Consider the following 20,685-nt stretch of genomic DNA (forward strand, 5'->3'; position numbering starts at 1 on the left):
TTTTTCCTTTTCCTTTTTTTTGGTCCTTAGGTTCTGAGTTACTTTCACCATCAGAAGAAAGTTCGGCAGGGAGTAGAGGAGATGCTTTATAGATTATATAAACCCATCCTTTGGAGAGGATTAAAGGTATACATTTTAAATAGTTTGTCCGTGTTTAGAATGTATTACTTGTGCTTTTGAATTTAGCAAACTCCAATTCAAAATTACAATAAAATAGTAAAGATAAAGCTGGAGACTGAATGCTTTGTGAAATTTTTGAACAAATGTTTTTTTCTTTTATTAAAAGCATTTCTTGGTTTCATTTAACTGGAAACCTGGATTGGTTTAGTGCTAACTACACAGTTTTTTTTTTTTTTTTTTTTTTTTTTGTTTGTTTGTTTGTTTTTTTTTTTTTTTTTTTGAGGCGGAGTTTCGCTCTGTCTCCCAGGCTGGAGTGCAGTGGCCGGATCTCAGCTCACTGCAAGCTCCGCCTCCCGGGTTTACGCCATTCTCCTGCCTCAGCCTCCCGAGAAGCTGGGACTACAGGCGCCCGCCACCTCGCCCGGCTAGTTTTTTTTGTATTTTTTAGTAGAGACGGGGTTTCACCATGTTAGCCAGGATGGTCTCGATCTCCTGACCTCGTGATCCGCCCGTCTCGGCCTCCCAAAGTGCTGGGATTACAGGCTTGAGCCACCGCGCCCGGCCTACACAGTTATTTTTAAGTAACCATGTTTAGGGAAGGAGATTAGAGACATGCCGTAAAGCAAACCAGCTTAGGCTGTGGGTGGTCTGCCGTGCTGTCCTGGGCTGTCCAAGTCCTTGAGATCTAACAAACACACAATGACTTTTAGTGCAGACAACCTGGTATCTTTAGTGAGGATGTGGGGTGACTACTTAGTGACATGCAATGGGCTCTGAAGTGAGGAAGCTTGATCTTTTCATAGTATCTGTTGACGTTGAACTGAGTAATGTTTGGTCAATTTAAATGTTATGATTGTCTGTAATTTGAAAATAAATCTGTATCAAGATAATTAAGTTGTTACTTTGGGAACACGGTACTTAAGCCTTCGCATGTTAACTCTGGGATTCTGAGATACTCTTCTTTTATTATTATAGGCCAGAAACTCTGAAGTTCGATCAAATGCTGCATTGTTGTTTGTTGAAGCATTTCCTATTAGGGATCCAAACCTTCACGCTATTGAAATGGATAGTGAAATTCAGAAACAGTTTGAAGAGCTCTATGTACGTACTTCCGGTGGTCAAGCTTCTTACAGATACCAGCTTTGTCTAGGCTGTGGCATGTACTGCTTGTGTGTGTCCCCACCTCCCCTGTAACAGCCAGAGCTCTGCTCCCACATGACATGGTTTCTAAACCTGGACTATTCTTCAGAGAGATGCCACTTCTCCCTGGGGCCTTCTGCAACAGCGTGGACCCATGGTGTCTTTTTCTACTTTGGGGATGTTTAATTATTTATTACTGCGTGTGGTTTTAAACATTTTATGCATGTGCCTGTTGTTTCCCCAGTGGAGAGGTGGCGTCATACAGTGGGTAAAGCACATGCTGTGGTGTCAGCCCCCTGCTCTCTGGGGTCAGATTCCACCACTCTCCCTTAATAGGAATGTGGCTTTGGGCAGGCCACTTAACTTCTCTGTGTCTTTCTCTGTAAGTGTGTTTGTGACATCGCCTATCATAAAGGTGTCGGGTAGCATAATGAGCAAACACTGGTTATATTTCAGGGCAAGCCTACAAATAATGCCTGTGGCAGTTGACTTTTCAGGTGAGGTGTTAAGATGTTAAGATGCGGCATTTATTTCCGAGGAGTATTATGGATTCTTTTCATCTACTTAGTCTGTATTTCCTAACACAGCTTACTTAAGCAGTGCGTATTATCTACTGTCCTGAGTAGTACAGTTTTAGGAAACAGTGACAGCAAACTGCTATTGTAATGCTGTCACCTGTGGTGCTTCTGAAATGCTCCCTTTTGTTTTTCTTTTTATTTTCTAACTTATGGAAAATCTGACATGCAGAAAGTTGAAGTAATAGTATAATAGGCCTGCACAGTGGCTTACACCTGTAATCCCAACACTGGGAGGGCGAGGTGGGAGGACTATTTGAGGCCAGGAATTTGAGACCAGCCTGGGCAACAGAGTGAGACCTCGTCTCTACAAAAAGTTAAAATAGCAACAACAACAAAAAAAACCAGCCCCGTGTGGTGGCACACACCTGTGGTCCCAGCTATTTGGGAGGCTTCAGCCCAGGAGGTCAAGTCTACAGTGAGCCATGATCACACAGCTACACCCCAGCCTGGGCGACAGAGTGAGACCCTGTCTCAAAAAAAAGAAAAAAAAGTGTAATAAGTATCTGTATACTTCTTCATGCACACACACACATCCCTAAATGAAGTCATTAGTATTTTGCTGTGTACATTACGTATATTTATCTACAATTTTTTTTTTAAGATTCCTTATTTTTAAGTTTTATTTTATTTTATTTTATTTTTAGAGACAGAGTTGTGCTCTGTCTCCCAGGCTGGAGTCTAGTGGTGTGATCGTCACTCACTGCCGCCTCAAACGGGAAGATCACTTGAACTCAGGAGGTCAAGGCTACAGTGAACCATGATTATACTACCGCACTCCAGCCTGGGCGATAGAGCGAGACCCTGACTCTTATTTTAAAAAAAGAAAAAAACTTTGTGGAAAACAAAATTTTAATCTCATGTAATTTTCACATGCCATAAAATGATAATTTGTTCATTTTTTCCGACCTTTAAGAAATGTGAACCATTCTTAGCACTGTGGGCTGTGTAGGAGCAGGTACCAGCTGGGTCTGGCCTGCGGCATTGTTCGCCAAAGCTGGCTGAGAGCTCCTGTCCCTGGTGCTGCACCTCTTGAGGCTTTAACTCAACCTTTAGATGGAAATTAGGCTCTTTCATGAGGGGACAAAGGAGGTGATCTGATAGATAAGTAAGAGCAGTGGTTATTTCCTGTATCCTCTGTGTACCTTAACTGTTCTCTCATGCTTTTTGCTCTATTGGAATTTCTTAAACCTGAGTAATATGGAGAACCTTTTTTTTTTTTTTAAATAAAAAAGGGCCTAGGTGCAGTGGCTCATGCCTGTAATCCCAACACTTTGAGAGGCCGAGGAAGAAGGATTGCTTGAGCAGTCCTGGGCAACATGGTGAAACCCCATCTCTACCAATTAAAGAAAAAAAAACCAGCTGGGCACTGTGGTGCGTGCCTATAGTCTCAGCTACTCGGGAGGCTGAGATGGGAGGATCGCTTGAGGCTGGAAGGTCAAGGCTGCAGTGAGCTGAGATTGCACCACTATACTCCAGCCTAGGTGACAGAGCAAGACCCTGTTTCAAAAAAGAAAAGGACTCTTTGAATGTTTTTAAATGAAGAGATGTGACAGAAACAGCATTGCAAGTCATGTGCTATCATTTTGAGTGCTTATCTGGTGATGGTGTAATTGCAAACAGGTCTGGACACTGAGCCGGGAGAGGATGTGGTTGTAAGGTGATTGTCCAGAATATATTTTTATTATTTTTAAAGATTATTATTGAAAGTAATTCATAGACAACAAAATGTATAAAAACTTCTGAATCCCAAGAACAGGCCCTCAGATTCCTAAAGTTCTTTTCTATTTTTTTTTTTAATCATCTTTTTTTCTTCCTGTTTGCTTTTTCTTAAAAGACTAGTCATCTTTTCCATTCTTAAGTTTGGATAAAGGATTGGGTTGGTAAGGTAGTTAGCAAGTGTTCTTCTCTAGTTGTGTAGGGTTGTGTCTCAGGTTTGCTAAATGGGCTGAGTGCAACAGCAGGTGGGCTTCCCTTAGTTTCTGTGGAGGAAGAGCAGGCAGGCAGGTGACCCCTCGGTACCCAAGTACAAAGGGCCCTTTCCTTCTGGGTGGCATTGCTTTTCCTTCTTTTGCCTTTCTGGAGGCTTAGAGTTATTGCTGGTTCTTTTTTTGTTGTTGTTCTTTGTCTGTTGCCCAGTATCTCTTTCAGGAACTCTTCCTGGCAGATGACACACTTGGTTTAGAAACCATTTTTAAGACTTTATCCTGGGGGCACATCCTGGCTCCTGAACTGCTGCTGGCCTGTGTGCCTCACCAGGGGTTGTTTGCCGCCCTTGTCACGAACTCTCTTTTCTGTAACCTGGGCTCTGGGTTCGGGGCTGATGTGGGCTCTCTGAGGTCACAGCCTCCTGTCTTTAGAGCACTCTTACCTAGGAATGTCTAGGTTACAACCTTTTATGCTCTTTTCTCCGTGAATCTGTTCCTTATTCCCTTTCTTATAGAAATTTCTCAATCTTTTTGTTTCTATTATTGCTAATAGAAATTGATCATTTTGGTCAAATTTGGGGGAGGAGATGGGGTAAATGCTTAATATTAACTTGAAGTCTTTTTTTTCTAATTAAAGTAGTAAGAATTCTGTTGTGTTTTTCAACGTTCCTAATAGAAAATGTCATGCATAATAAAAAAGAGACTGGAGTAATAACCCCTGTGTGCCCACAACACAGTTTTACTCATTGCTGACTAATCCCAATCCGATTTCTTCTTCCCCTGTCTTGAAACATATTTGGGACATCATATCATTTCAGCTCTAAATGGGTCAGAAAGTATTGGTAAAAGATAATCTTTTTTTTTTTTTTAAATCATGCCATGATCACAGCTAAAGATAAATTAACGATGATTCCTTAGTGTCTTTGGGTACCCATTCGTTGCTGCCATTTTCTCATTTTGTTTGAATGTTTCTCTAACTAAGGCCCATGTGCTGTGACTAACTGACATGTTGCTTAAGTCTCCTGGACCATGAGCTCTCTTCCTATAATCTTTCTGTGTTTTGTTTTCTTAAAACTTGCTATTTTTGTTGTCATTGAAGAAAGCAAATTATTCTATGACGTTCCCAGCAGTCTGGATTTTATAGAACCCATTCCTGTGATGCCATTAGTGTGTCCCTCTGCCCTTTGTGTTTCCTATAAATTGGTGGTTAAATGAGAGAGTTGATCCGAATCATGTATTTGGGATTTTGTTTCGTGAGATTATTTTCCTGGTGATGTTGAGTACTCCCATCAAGGTACTTATTGCCTCATTGTCTCCTTTTGAATTTTTAGTACCACTGACGATCATGGCCTGGATTAGTTCATTACAGGTAGAATTATTTTATTCCTGGCTCTAAAATGCATTACAGCATTTTAGAATTCAAAAGCGTGGTGTACATGGGCCATGCCTTATCTGAACGCCTGCCATGCTCAGCTGAGTGTGCAGATCTCACTGGATGACAGAGCTGGTTTTGAGGCACTGCTGTCAGGGGATGTGGCAAATAAGGCACCACATGTTTCTGGCTTGATCTTAAATACTCTGCTTTAGAAGTGATAGCAAGTAATCTCAGGTCTAGGAATCCATATGTGTCCAGTGTTTCTATGCTCAAAGTTTCTCTAAGTTACGAATTCCTGAAGTGCTCATGTGTGAAGCAGATGTTGATTTCGGGAATTAAGTCAAGGTTTTTAAGCCTTTCTCCCCTCCTACTTATAGAGCCTTTTAGAAGATCCTTATCCGATGGTCCGTTCCACAGGGATCCTTGGTGTTTGTAAAATAACCTCTAAGTACTGGGAAATGATGCCCCCGACCATCCTGATTGACCTCCTGAAGAAGGTGACTGGGGAACTGGCGTTTGACACGAGCTCAGCTGATGTTCGTTGTTCTGTCTTTAAGGTAAGATGTTTTAAATTATGTAAGTAATGTTTATTTCTTGTGGAATAATTAGAAAAACAGAAAAAGAAGAAGATTAAAATAATACCTGTAATCCTACTCCACAGAGATAACATTTTTGACTTGTCATATATCCAGAGTAAGCTTTTTAAAAACCGAATTAGAAGTGTTTTCTACAAAAAATGACTACTTGAACTAATAGTTGTTTCTAGTGTAAGGGGAGAAGGGGTCCCAGTACTGTTGAATTTATTCTCTTTTGTCTCTTTGTGTGATGTCTTGGAGAAATATACTTTGCATAGAATCTGGTACATAGAATATATTTGGATTCACTTAAGTAATTTTTCAGTATCTCCCACCTATCACCAACACCAATCATAGCTCAAACCTTGCAAGAGAAGCTCACATTTTATTTTCTAAGCAACCTGAACTGTCTTAGGTTTATAGAAATTGTAATGTGTATGTTGGATGGTAGTGGGGTGGCCACTGATCTTTTCTCCCCCTGGCTTTGGTGGGAAAATGTGGAATGAACCAGAGGGAGGGAGGTACCCAGTCTGCAATAACAAATGCTCTCTGAGAGAGGGTTTGTAAATCTGTAAAGCACTCAGAGAGGCCAATTCAGAGAATTTCTTCAGGGCCTGTGAGATGGCCTAAGAAGAACTGATCTCACTTTCCTGCTACTGGAATCAACTGTTGAGAAGCTCTGACTCCCCTGAGCACAGCAGGTGACTTCCTCTTCCCTCATGTGCAAAACAGACACTTTCAGAGCAGCTCTTGGGCCTCACGGCCATGCCCCTGTGGGGGCTCCTGTGGATCTTCCTCCCCACTTCTCAGGAACCTGCTTGCTTATTTTCTCTATTTGAAAAGTTTTCTGGACTAGGTGCAATGGCTCACACCTGTAATCCCAGCAAGTTGGGAGGCCAAGACGGGTGGATTGCTTGAGTTTCATGAGCTCAAGACCAGCCTGAGCAGAGTGGTGAAACCTGGTCTCTACAAAAAGTATAAAAAAAATTAGCCGGGCATGGTGGTGTGCACCTGTAAGTCCCAGCTACTTGAGAGGCTGAGGTGGGAGGATGGCTTGAGCCTGGGAAGCAGAGGTTGCAGTGAGCCAAGATTGTGCCACTGCACTCCAGTTGGGTGATAAGCCAGACCTTGTCTCAAAAAAAAAATTTTTTTTCTCTGCATGTTCAACCTCTCCCTCTCAGCAGTATCCTTCCTGTAGGTTTGTAAGCATGTTCACATCTCCATCTGAGGCAGAGGCTCCCCCATCTCTCCTCATTGCAGAAAGATATTCTGAGGAGCATGTCTGTGTTTGTGGAGTGATCAGACTTTTGGGCTCATGCCTGTTGCTCTGCAGTAATTGTTAGGAACAACCTTCTTACTCTCAAAAGAGTCTTAGTTTAGTGATCACCTAAACAGTCTATCTCCATTTCCTGCCATTCCCCAGTCCACTGTAAAGCATCTTCTATGTCCACTACTCCAGTAAAGCATTTCTAGCCAAGGTTAGTTTCACATGACCACTTCACTAGACTTTTTTGATCTCTGAGCAGAATTCATCCCCACACCATTCCCTTGTCCTTCTGGATGTTGTACAACGTCAGTCCCTCTTCTTCCTCTTTGTCTGTGGTTGAATGCTCTTACTCTTTAAGTGTTGGCTGAGGAGTCAGGGACCCATGTGCTTCTTGCACTGTGATGGGCTCACCCTGGCGATCTGGTTTCCAACCTTGCTCTGATTGCAGTTTGCTTGCCGCTGGTCCCAGTTTACAGACAAGCGTCTTCTTGAGAGCTCTGCTCAGGTGACCAACAGGTAGCTCTGCGATTAAGATTATCCACAGCTTGCAGATAGGAAGTGCTCCTGGGGTGCACAACCTCTGGAGGGGAAGGGACATTAAGCCACGACACAGCCTGGGAAAGCCTCGTGCAGACCCACAGGCAGCTCTAGAGCCAGCAGAGCCCTTCAGACTGGGCCCATACTGATCCACCATTGCACACTGGCTGCCCAGGAGGAAGGCATTTTCTTCAGGAGGCCGTCCCCACACATGCTGATGGTGAGGGCAGCTCAGCGGCCCCGGGACAGCTGGGGTGAGTGCCTCATTTCTTTTTTTTTTTTTTTTTTTTTTTTTTTTTTTTTTTTTTTTTTTTTTTTGAGACTGAGTCTTGCTCTGTCACCCAGGCTGGAGTGCAGTGGCCGGATCTCAGCTCACTGCAAGCTCCGCCTCCCGGGTTCACGCCATTCTCCTGCCTCAGCCTCCCAAGTAGCTGGGACTACAGGCACCCGCCACCTCGCCCGGCTAGTTTTTTGTATTTTTTAGTAGAGACGGTGTTTCACCGTGTTAGCCAGGATGGTCTCGATCTCCTGACCTCGTGATCCGCCCGTCTCGGCCTCCCAAAGTGCTGGGATTACAGGCTTGAGCCACCGCGCCCGGCCGAGTGCCTCATTTCTGACAGGGCCTTGGCAGCATGTTACAGCAGCCACCCTGTCTCCACTGCTGAGTCATTACCATCTTTTCCAAACCTGCTGCCATCCAAGAGTTTTCTTTGTTTTCCTCTCTCCCCCTTGCTCCTCTTTTTCTCCTTGAAGTGGTGATGTCATCTGCTGAGTCACTCACTTGTGTGCTCTTCTTGCGTCTTCCTCCTTTACCCAAGTCCTGTCTTTCCCTTCCTGGAGTTCTCTGAGGGTCACCTGCTCCTTCCTGTTGCTGTCACCCAAAGTGGCCACAGCTCCCTGGCCAGTCTTCTCTCGGTCCTGACCTTCTGAGCACAGTCTGGTGCTTTCATGCTTCTGAGGAAACCCTTGCAGGGCCACTCTGAGATGCCTCCCAGGCCCAGATGAGTCATCTGTGAGGAGGGATGGGTGGGCTCTGGAGTAGAGGAAGAGTCAGCAGAGAATCTACAGAAGAAAGACCGGAAAAGCTGAAGGAGAATTAGGAGAACACAGTGTTGTAGGAGGGGCTACAGGGGCTGTGGGATGGGGGGAACTGGCGAGGTAGGTGGTGGCCGGTGGCCAGTGTCCAGTGGGAGGGCAGGATCAAGGGGCGGCTGTGGACACAGGTGGAGCAGATGATTCAAATCAGACTGCCCTTTAGTGCTTTGGAAGAAGAGCTGTATATATCTGAAATTTTTTGAAAAAATGATCGTCGTTAAAATATATGTGGCCAGGTGCGGTGGCTCATGCCTATAATCCCAGCTCTTTGGGAGGCCGAGGCGGGTGGATCATGAAGTCAGGAGATCGAGACCATCCTGGCTAACAAGGTGAAACCCTGTCTCTACTAAAAATACAAAATTTAGCCAGGTGTGGTGGCAGGTGCCTGTAGTCCCAGCTACTCCAGAGGCTGAGGCAGGAGAATGGCGTGAACCCGGGAGGCAGAGGTTGCAGTGAGCTGAGATCGTGCCCCTGGACTCCAGCCTGGGCAACAGAGTGAGACTCTGTCTCAAAAAAAAAAAAAAAAAAAAAAATATATATATATATATATATAGTGTTTCTCCTGAAACTAGATGGAGAAGGCCATAGAGCTTAAGCAGTGCTGGAGCTTGGAGGCCCAGGCTGAGCCTTGGCCTGTGGAGGAGCACCACCTGCTACATGGGCGCTGTAGTCAGCCGAGAGTGTGTTTGAGTCACACACACTGGCTCTGTTCCCTCCAATCCTCATGCAGTATCGAGTCAGGAAATGCAGAGTTCTTGGACTTGGTGCCTTTGGAGACCACATGACCAGTAGTTATTCTGTGTTTCTTTCAACTAAAAAATCCTCTAAAATTTAGCTAAGAGAGAGCATTAAAGATTTCTTTTATAATTGCTTTAATCTTATTTGAACAAAACAATGAATGGATCAAATAGCAGTGGTTGGGCCTATACTAGTTCGTTAAAAGTATGCCTTTTATATGAAATAGTTCTAGAAAAAGTGTTATTTTCCGTAGGTATATTTATTTCACTAGTAGTTCTAGTAAAGATGGAACCGAATGTTTTCTTTAATGAAGTTTTCCTACCTGAACCTTTCATTGGCATGTTCTGATTTTGAACTGTTTATCTTTCTCTGTGTTGCAGTGTCTGCCAATGATTTTGGACAACAAACTGAGCCACCCATTGTTAGAGCAGCTCCTGCCAGCTCTCAGATACAGTCTCCACGACAATTCGGAGAAAGTGAGGGTGGCTTTTGTGGACATGCTGTTGAAGATCAAAGCTGTGAGGGCTGCTAAGGTACGATGAATAGGGCTTCTTTACCTAAGACATGAAATAGAGACTTGTGTTCATCAAACAGAAAGAAAGTAGTTTTAATTCCACATTTTAAACTGATAACATATTATTTGACCAGTTATCTCTGTCATCAAATGTTGTTTTGTGTTTTTTATCAAAGATTCTAGAAATATTATCAATGTGTTTTCTTTTTGAAAGACATTAATGTAAGCACCCCCTGCCTTCCGTTATATTTTTATCATGTGTGAAGGTTTTCACTGAGATATTTGGTGTAATATTTGGATACTTGGCACCCGGTGAGCACTTCTGGAGAGTGTCGAGTATGAGCCACCCACCACCCCTCACCCCCCGCCCCCACACAGAATGAAGGAAGGAGACACCCACTTTATGAGAGATGTGCGTTTTGACGTTTTATAAACTACTGAAGTGATTATTCTCTTTCAGCTCTAGTTCTATTCTGCTTTTGGCTTTTGGCTAAGAATGTTGCTTATAATGTTCTTGACTTCATTATTATTTTGGTACCATTGTGAGCTTTCTTTCTCCACACAGTAGTTCTCAGAAATTTACGTTGAGTGCTGTTCTGTTATGGCACGGGATCCAGAAACAGCCTGACATGCCAGAGTGCGGGGTCAGCCAGACAGATTTGTGTGTTCTTAAGAGAGGTGGTGCTATGTGGCCATGAAAAGAACAAGGAGGAACTTTCTGTGGGGCTTCCTTGGAAAGGCCTCTAAGATATAGAAGTATAAAAGTATAGTGTAGATGTGGTTCTGGTGTGCTACCAGCTGAGTAAAGCGGAGACAAACGTGTATGTAAATATTGCTCAGATATCCTTTGAAGAGAACAAGAATTTAGTGCCAGTTGCTTGGGGTGATGAGGTGAGGGGGAGACAGGGTCCCACTCTGATGCCCGGGCTAGAGTGCAGTGGTGTGATCTCGGTTCACTGCAACCTCACGTCATCATCCCTCCTCAGCCTCCCAAGTGACTGGGACTGCAGGAGTGTGCCGCCGTGTCTGGGACTGCAGGAGTGGCCGCAGTGTCTGGGACTGAAGGAGTGGCCGCCGTGTCTGAGACTGAAGGAGTGGCCGCCGTGTCTGGGACTGCAGGAGTGGCCGCCGTGTCTGAGACTGAAGGAGTGGCCGCCGTGTCTGAGACTGAAGGAGTGGCCACAGTGTCTGGGACTGCAGGAGTGGCCGCCGTGTCTGGCTAATTTTTCTAGATGGTGTTTCCCCATGTTGCCCAGGCTGGTTTCAAACTCCTGGGCTCAAGCAATCTGCCCACCTTGGCCTCCCAAAGTGCTGGGATTACAGGTGTGAGCCACCATGCCCAGCCAATGATGGGGATCTTGTCACTGCATTTAGTACCTATTACTTTGTGTGTTATGAGTTTTGATCTGTGAATTTTTTATGTTAGAAGAAAACAAAGGATATTTTGAGTGACCAATGTGGTATTAACACCCAGTTTCATATCCAGTTGAGTTACTTTGATGCTTTTGTTGAAAATCATTGACTATATGTGTGGTCCTTTTCTGGACTCTGTCCTGTTTTGTTGATCCATTTGTTCTGTGTGGATCTTATGGTAAGTCTTGCAGTGTACATTCTCAAGCTTTGTTGTTCTTTCAAAATTCTTTGGCTACTTTAGGTCCTTTGCATTTCATGTAAATTTTAGAGTAATAGCCAGGTGTGGTGGCTCATGCCTGTAATCCTAGCACTTTGAGAGGCTGAGGTAGGAGGATCACTTAAACTCAGAAGTGTGAGACCAGCTTGGGCAACATAGTGAGACCTTATCTCTTAAAAGAATGTAGAGTAAGCATGTCAATTTTTTTTTTTTTTTTTTTTTTTTGAGGCAGAGTCTCGCTCTGTCACCCAGGCTGGGGTGCAGTGACACAATCTTGCCTTACTGCAACCTCTGCCTCCCAGGTTCAAGTGACTCTCTTGACTCAGCCTCCTGAGTAGCTGGGACTATAGGTGTGTGCCACCATGCCTGGCGATTTTTTAAAAAATTTTAGTAGAGATGGGGTTTCACCATGTTGGCCAGGCTAGTCTCAAACTCCTGACCTCAGGTGATCCATCTGCCTTGGCCTCCCAAAGTGCTGGGATTATAGGCGTGAGCCACTGCACCTGGCCAAGCATGTCAATTTTAATAAAAATACTGGCTGCAATTTTGATGGCGTTTTTTGAAACAGCCTGTTAAAACTGTAGTTCTGTGCTTTTACACTGTTGGTGGGAGTGTAAATTAGTTCAACCATTGTGGAAGACAGTGTGGCAATTCTTCAAAGACCTAGAGACAGAAATACCATTTGACCCAGCAATCCCATTACTGGGTATATACCTAAAGGAATATAAATCATTTTATTATAAAGATACGTGTTTGCCTATGTTCATTGCAGCACTATTCACAATAGCAAAGACATGGAACCAATCTAAATGCCCTTCAATGATAGACTGGATAAAGAAAATGTGGTACATATATACTATGGAATATTATACCGCCATAAAAAGGAACGAGATCATGTTCTTTGCAGGGAATGGATGGAGCTGGAAGCTATTATCCTCAGCAAACTAATGCAGCAACAGAAAACCAAATACCACATGCTCTCACTTATAAGTGAGAGCTAAATGATGAGAACACATGGACACATGGTGGGGAACAACACATACTGGGGCCTGTTGGAGGGTGGAGGGTAGGAGGAGGGACAGCATCAGGAATAATCACTAATGGATGCTGGGCTTGATATGTAGGTAATGGGATGATCTGTGCAGCAAACTACCATGGCACACGTTTACGAATTTAACAAACCTGCACATCCTGCATGTGTACCCCTGAACTTAAAATAAAAGTTGGACCAAAAAACCCAGAAAACAAAGTAGACTTTAAGGCAATTATTGGAGAAAAACAACTTTTTATGAATATTTTTAATTTTTTTGTTTTAATTTTTTATTTTGAATTTTCAAACATATCTAAAAGCAGAGAGACTAATACAGTGAATTAGACATACCCATCACCCAGCTTTAACAATTATTGCTGTGTCCAATCTTGCTTTATCTAAACCGTATCCAGGCACACTGCCAGACTATGTTGAACTAAATTCCAGACATCATATTGTTTTCTTTGTGTTTCAGAATGTATCTCTAAAAGATAAGCACTTAAAAAACCACTGTACCATTATTTTATAAACAATAAAAGAATAACTCTTCAGTAAAACAAAACAAAAAACTGTAGTAGGTAAGGAAGGCAGAGGGACACAGGGTCTCTGGCCCACCAGGGAGTTTGGGTGTCAGAGCAGAGAAAGAAGGCATCATGTTTGCATTTTAGTCCTTACCTCTGCAAGTGCAAGGCAGAGAGCCATTTGGTTGTGAGGTCTCTGGAAAGGTTTGTGGCAGGCATGCAAGCTAATTTCCCTTGAAAGTTAAGGTTACAGAATGACATGCGTACAAGAGGCAGTCTGACTGGCCAGAGGGCAGCTGTTGGAGCTGACTGGAGGGCATTGTCTATGGGCAGGAACGACCTGGCAGCATGAGATCAGGCTGCCGGGCCTGGCGTGCACACCTCAGTAATGGGCGCGCTGGCCCAGTGAAGGGTCTTGTACATGCAGCTCTAGAAGGAATGAGAGTTATACCTTCTCTTTGTTTCCTTTGTTAGCTGTGGTAGGCCTGGGCTGCTGGGCTGAGCCCAGCGGGCCGGGAGGTGTCAACACTCTCCCTACAATGCATCGTCCTCTTTTTAATTTTTTTTTTTTGAGACAGGGTCTCACTGTGTTGCCCAGGGTGGCCTCAAACTCCTGGCCTCAAGCGATCCTCCTGCCTTGGTCTCCCGAGTTGCTGGGACTACAGGCAGGAGCCACTGTGCCCAGCCAATGAGTCTACTTCTATTTCTACAGCAGTGTGTGGGCCGTGCAGCTCTGATCCGTGCTTTTGTGTGATGTTGAAAGGCAGCGTGGCAGACTAGATGAAAGTGCTATGATCTTGTGCTTAATTGCTCTAAGCCTGCTTCTTACCTGTTAAGTGGGGATACTAATATCTATGCTGGGGGTGGTTGCAAAAATACAGTAAATCGTGGCTCAGGCACTTGGTTCTGTGCTTGACGTCCTCCGGCATTTCCAGACAGGTTGGTTGCCAACAGCGCTGTCACCTGCAGGCCTGCTGGTGCAGTGTTCAGGGCTTGATGCCTCACTCTTAGAAGTAACCACCTGTTGGGGCTGGAGCCTGTGGCCAGGAGGCTTTAGTGTGTTGGGACGGGCAGAAGGGGTTCAGGATGGAGGTGGACAGAGTTGTTCTCTGGTCAGAATATCAGTCCTAGTATTTTTCTCTTTCTTGTTCTCTTAAACCGTGACAGCACAACCTCTCACTCTTAGGTAAGAAGTCTCCAGTCCCTTAATTTCCAAGACTTCAGTCAGGTTTGGCAGAAGATTCTTGTCCCTGTGGCTGTAGGTGAGAACTGGGAACCTTGGCCCTGTCCACTGTCCTGTGCGGGGTAATGCTCTGTCTTTCCAACACTAGCATGTGAGTAAACTGCCCAGTGTGGGATTTGGGATTATTGTCTTTACTACAGTAACTTTTTCAGAAATACCAAGAAGTGCCTGAGTGGCAGTATCCCAGGGGCGCATCAGGAGGTAGTAATAACAGTGTCGGATGCTGCAGATTTTGTCTGAGTTGAGGGCGTACGTATGTCTATTTGAATTTGCCGTATGAGATCATGACCTTGGCAAGAACAACTTCAGTGAGGGTGGACTGCAGTGTCGACGGGGTTGGGAAGTGGGGTCTGGAGGTGGAGGTGGGATGCAGGCACGCTTAGGAGCAGGTCGACTGACAAGGGAGAGGGAAGGTGGCATCCAGGAGATGGGAACCTCAGGTTGAGTTTTGTGCGTGGGTTTTTGTTCTAAGAGTTGGGATGATGTGAAGAAGAAAGATCCAATTGAAAATACTGGAAAGAAGGATTGGTCCTTGGAGCAAGGTCCTTGAGAAAAATGCAAGGTCGAGGGTTTTGCCCACCATGCAGGTGAGGAGCCCGAGGCAGGGCTTGATGTGGTGCCATTCAATTTTGCTTTGTCTTGTTCTGCATTTTTCTTTGTCATGAATTTCTTGTGCAGACGATTGGTGCTTGCTTTCTGTACGTGCTTCGGGTGCTTTTGAGAAGAGGGACGTTATCACTATGATCAGTTCTGATTTTTGCAGGTTGTCTGGATGCTGTGTGTGAGATGGGTTGGGGGAGATGAGACTAGGCTGTGGGGGTCCATGATGATCTGGCGGGCTTATGTCAGAGAAGGAGTCACTGGATGGGACAGACAGCCCCAGGAGTTCAGGAGTGATGCCTCTGCCTCTTAGATAGGAGACAGAGTGTCCATGTCAAAAACGTTATATATGTTTTTACTCACTTTTCACATTAATGGGCCAAAAGTTAAGGTACTTTAAGAAATTAAAAAAATATTAATTGACAATCATAGCTATCATTGGAGAGTTTCCTGTGTGTTAATCATGGTGTTAAGTAATTTTAATTAAGCCTTTCAGCAACCTTGTACTTGGGTGCCTTATATAACAGTACCTTTTAAAATACAGATTTATTTATTCTAATTTCTCTACAGAAAGTCACAGATTCTGGTATAGTCATTTGAAGTGAATTTTCTTGAATATAAAAATATTTCCTTTTTTGGTTATGCTTGAAAATTTTTTTAAGCTGTTTCCAGGGTTACAGGCACAATCGATTATTTCCTTCTGCTTATGTGGTTTTTGCACAGTTTTGGAAAATATGCCCCATGGAGCACATTCTGGTTCGTCTGGAAACTGATTCTCGACCTGTGTCTCGGCGCCTGGTGAGCCTCATCTTTAATTCTTTCCTGCCTGTGAATCAGCCGGAGGAGGTCTGGTGCGAGCGCTGTGTCACCCTGGTGCAGATGAACCACGCTGCTGCCAGGAGGTTCTATCAGTACGCCCACGAACACACCGCCTGCACCAACATAGGTAGGGAGCGCTGTTGTGTCTCAGTTCTTGTTATGTCTTCCCCCAAAAGCATAATGCAAATTACAGAGTTCAGTATTTGTCAATTTAATAAGCTTCATACTTTAATGCATTTCTGAATAATTTCCCTTAAAATAGTACTTTTAACTAATTGGGATTATAATTTCACTATCAGATAGTTAATTTTGTAGAAGAAACACATCCATTAATTCTTGTTTATCCTAAACATTTCAGCAAAGCTGATTCACGTTATTCGTCATTGCTTAAATGCCTGTATCCAGAGGGCAGTGAGAGAGCCTCCAGAGGAGGAGGAGGAAGAGGACGGCAGGGAGAAGGAGAACGTGACTGTGAGTAGAGCAGGGCCAGGCCGGGCAGATAGTGCATCAATGGCATCACTCCCACAGGCCATTTTGTTAGGAATATTCCTATTTTTTCTTTGTTCCTTTAGTATTGTTAATTAAACAAGTTATTTTGGAAGGTCATAATGTTTTTGAAAGAACTGCTTTGTATCCTTTGTAGTTTATTTTGGAGCTCAGGTAGGACTTAATACAGAAGAAAAATTCCTACCAGTCACATCTTGTCCCAGATTTTCCTTACCTTAAATGTCTCTGTGTGTTTTAATGCAACTCTGGGTGTAGCATAGCTGGATTGGATTCTGGGTACTCTCATATTTTTCAAAGTATAATTTATTAAAGGGACAGTTTCTTCAGTATCCAAAGTAACCAATTATATTAGAAGAAAATAATGTTTAAGACTTAGACACACTTGTTACTTATAAGCATTATCTTAAGCTTCTAAACTTCTATGCTTGTGGACATCTAAAGTAAGATTTTGGGGTCATTTTGCAATGCCCACTATATTAAGAAACTGGACTTTAAAAGAAAATCACAAAACAGTTTGCCCTGTGCTGAGGCACAGTGCTGGTGTGCTCCCCTAACAGCTGGTCCTGAGCCAAGTGCTTCTGGGTCTGACCCCATTGTGGCCTTCCTAGCAGGGGCAGCAGATGGCTCACCCAGGCTCTGCTCGTGCCCCACGGTGCTTTCTCCTCCGTCTCCCACCACACCCTGATGGGCCACCAGCCCAGCCCCTCAGTCAGTTATGCTGGGTTGAAATTGTTCAGAAGGAACTTACCAAAAACATACAGGAAATAGATGTGGAATAGAGAGAAGAGTTCAGCGAGAGTGAGGGCAGCTTCCGTCTTCACAGCCATTGGGCAGGCCACCTCCCTGGGCTCACTGCACCCTCACTGCCAGTGTTCAGAGCTTCAGAGCTGGTTCTGCTCTTGGTGTTGGTGGAGTTTGAGTTTCTTCTCTCAGGGCTTTTCCCTCAGTATACATTAGAGTTGCGTGACAGGCCTCCGCAGCAGGGATGGTTGGCAGGTCTGGCTGTGTGTCTGTGCTGGTGAGTGGGCATGTCCACTTGCTGGCACGCAGCCACAATGCACTTGTGTGTGGCTTGCAGTGTTGACAGCGTGGGACTGCTGGCTCTGGGTAGAAGAGGAATTTGTTAGAGTGCGTTTGTGGTTTAAAGTGAACATTCAGGTGATTACTGCACACTACCAGCATATGTTCAGGAAAATGTAAGTAGGTCTATTTTTTAAAAACGAACTAAAGAAGCCCGTGATCTAGTGGTAGTCGATCATAGTCAGTCATTATTCCAGCCTCTCAGGCTGTGTTCTGCCTGCCTATAGGGTGGGGTTGGCCAACCAGAGACTGTGTCCTTTCTGTGACGTGATAGGCTGGGTTTTGGCGGCTGAGTTTCAGTAGCAGTCACCTTGGAGGAAGGTAGGCTTTACCATTCCCCTCCCCCTGCATCGAGATTTGTGGTGAAAAGTGATGTCTTGTAATAAAGCAGAAGATACAGTGAAAGAAAAGCATGTTTTTTAATGGGGTGTTATGTTCCTAGATGGAGACAATAGTTCATACATTTTCATTTTTAGAGGAGTTTTCTTCATATAACTGTTTCTTTAAAGGATATAGGGTTAGTTTGGAATTTATATCCTGGGTGGGCATTCAAAAATAAGTTTACCTCCCTAGGAGATTCTCTAAAGTAGAGAGTAAAAGACATGAAAGTAAGACTGATATTCTTTACATTTCTGCTTTAGAGCTCTAATTCTGAGATGCTGTTATCTTTTAGTAGTTGTTATGATTAGATTATCTCACAATACAATTATTTTTATCTTAGGTTCTGGACAAAACACTGTCAGTAAACGATGTTGCGTGCATGGCAGGTTTACTAGAAATCATTGTGATTCTCTGGAAAAGTATTGACAGAAGTATGGAAAATAATAAAGAGGCCAAACTTTACACCATTAACAAGTTTGCCTCTGTGCTTCCAGAGTATTTGAAAGTATTTAAGGTAAGTCTTGATTGAACTGTGCTTGTAAGTAAGGTATATTAAGGTTATGTTTGTTTAGAATTTAGCAAAAGTTCTCAAACACGTTTACCTCCCTGGATCTGTTTTCTTACCTGTAAAATGAGAGGGGTGGACTAGTGTTTACCTTGCAGTTTAGTTTCTTTCTCTCGCCCCTCTTGAGGGTGGAGACCTTGTGTCTCTGTCTGCTTCCATATCCTAAGCACCCAGAGAAATGTCTTGGGTAAGCACTTGATTCTTCTGCCTCCAGTTGTCAGTGACATTATTTTAGAATCTAATTTGATTTGCAGGGGTTTAAGAAAGAATTTTGTGAACATGGAGGTACAGTAGTACTGAAGTTCTGTGGGCAGTTTTACTTAGATACCTGAAGCCACCCAGTAAACAAATATGTCCCTGAAGTATTTGAGTTGTGTGTGTTGGGGCAAACAGTTGTGTGTGTGATTTCTTTTTTAAAAAAATTTATTTTGAATTGACAAAAATTGTGTATACTTTATTGTGTTCAACATGATGTTTTGAAATATGTGCACATTGTGGACTGGCCAAATCGAGCCAATCAGTATCACCTCACGTACTTACCATTTCTGTGGGGAGAACGCTTAAAATCTGCTCTCAGTGATTTTCAAGAATATATTATATCGTTATTAATTGTAGTCACCATGTTATAGGATAGATCTTTTGAACTCATTCCTCTGATCTAACTGCAATTTTGAATCCTTTAGCTAACCCTTCCCACCCCCACCACTCTTCTTTGTGTGTGATTTCTATTTGCATGCAGGACCGTCTCATTCTTTGACTTTTTGTTTCTGAAGGAAGTTTATATTTCAAAACTAAATTTAAAAATAGATTAACAACATGTAAAAATGCAAATATATTCTTAACTCTGAAGAAAGTGTAGTTTAAATATAGAAAGATCATAGGTCTTAGGAACCACATTTCTCTTCCTAAATGTTACTCTTGCCTCTTCTACCAACTTATGTAACTTTGGACCACGTAGTTTTTCTAACCCTTTCAAGGCTCTGAGCTTCATTCTGCCTGTGACGTGAAAGCATGGCCTGTCCATGAAAGCAAATTGTATTCGTTGCCAAATTGTATTAGTCTGTTTTCATGCTGCTGATAAAGACATACCTGAGACTGGGTAATTTATAAAGAAAAAGAGATTTAATGGACTCACAGTTCCGTATGGCTAGGGAGGCCTCACAATCGTGACAGAAGGTAAAAGGCATGGCTTACCTGGCGGCGTAGAGAAAATGAGAGCCAAGCAGAAAGGGAAACCCCTTACAGAACCATCGGATCTCTTGAGACTCACTGCCATAAGAACAGTGTGGGAGAAACCACCCCTGTGATTCCGTGATCAACCACCGGATCCCTCCCATAACACGTGGGAATTATGGGAGCTGCAATTCAGGAGGAGATTTGGGTGCGGACACAGCCAGCCATCATTTACCAGTAAATGATAAAGCTCATTAGCTGTGCGTGGTGGCTCACGCGTCTAATCCCAGCACTTTGCGAGGCCAAAGCAGGAGGATTGCTTTAGGCTAGGAGTTTGAGACTAGCCTGGGCAGCATAGTGAGACCTCATCTCTACAAAAATTTAAAAATTAGTTGGGCCTGATGACCTGCGCCTTTTGGTCCCAGCTATGCAGGAGGCTGAGGCAGGATTGCTTGAGCCCAGAATTTGAGACTACAGTGAACCATGATCATACTACTGCACTCACTCCAGCTCTGGCAACAGAGTGAGACCCTGCCTCTTAAAAAAAAGAGAAAAAAAAAAGAAAGAAAGAAAGCTGAAATAATGACCTGGGGCTGAGAAGCCAGCATTATTTCAGAATATGAACAGAAGCCCATATAGGATACCAGGTGGGTTGGCAGACAGGGCAGTTGTGGCCTTGGGGTATTGGAAACCCTTAGAGGGTCTTGGCATTCAGTTAATTCTTAGTATGTCTATAGGAGGTCTCTCCACCACTAGGGAAAATTGCTTCCTTCTCTAAGTAAAGAGATGATGGGTGAGCCACACAGATAGAATTGGCCATCATTATCAGTATACTTGTAACATTAACGAGATATTTTCCTCCCTTATTGTTAGTTGGGGGTAAGGATGGGGTCACTGTGAATGCAGATTAATTACTAATCAAATTTTGATTTTGGTCTGTTTCTGTTTCATATATATTTTCAGGAAAATTATTATTATTTTTTAGGATTCACCATGTCCTCATTCTCCCAGCCAAGAGTATCTCTTATTGAGTGTTCTTGATGAAGGGTAGATGGACCCCCTTTTACTTATTGTTTCAGTAATAATAATATAGCTGCAGTTTACTAAGCGCTGAGGACACTCTAAGTATTATACTGTGGTTCTGTGTGGTGTAGTTCACTTTGATTCTTCCAACAGTCCTGTGTTCGTTTTGCAGAGGAAGAAACTGACTCTGAGAGCTTAACTCCTCTCCTCTGTGCTATGTCGGCTGTTGGGCTACAGAATCTGATTGGG

The 20,685-nt window shown here is 43.5% G+C and overlaps 2 protein-coding genes across 6 annotated transcripts in view; one reads left to right on the top strand and one right to left on the bottom strand.

Annotated features, from left to right (window-relative positions):
- DYNC2I1 (dynein 2 intermediate chain 1) overlaps window positions 1-20,685 on the bottom strand; it is an 850,736-nt gene that overhangs the window by 282,264 nt on the left and 547,787 nt on the right.
- NCAPG2 (non-SMC condensin II complex subunit G2) overlaps window positions 1-20,685 on the top strand; it is a 72,881-nt gene that overhangs the window by 25,189 nt on the left and 27,007 nt on the right. For all 5 annotated transcript variants that reach the window (XM_050785703.1, XM_050785705.1, XM_050785704.1 and 2 more), the window contains 7 exons: window positions 31-126; window positions 1,096-1,221; window positions 5,516-5,695; window positions 9,731-9,883; window positions 15,612-15,834; window positions 16,066-16,178; window positions 18,016-18,189. In XM_050785703.1, the coding sequence (XP_050641660.1) occupies window positions 31-126; window positions 1,096-1,221; window positions 5,516-5,695; window positions 9,731-9,883; window positions 15,612-15,834; window positions 16,066-16,178; window positions 18,016-18,189 (1,065 nt within the window). The remainder of the gene's footprint in view (window positions 1-30; window positions 127-1,095; window positions 1,222-5,515; window positions 5,696-9,730; window positions 9,884-15,611; window positions 15,835-16,065; window positions 16,179-18,015; window positions 18,190-20,685) is intronic.

This window comes from Macaca thibetana, chromosome 3, assembly GCF_024542745.1.
Source record: "Macaca thibetana thibetana isolate TM-01 chromosome 3, ASM2454274v1, whole genome shotgun sequence".
NCBI classification, from domain to species: Eukaryota; Metazoa; Chordata; class Mammalia; order Primates; family Cercopithecidae; genus Macaca; species Macaca thibetana.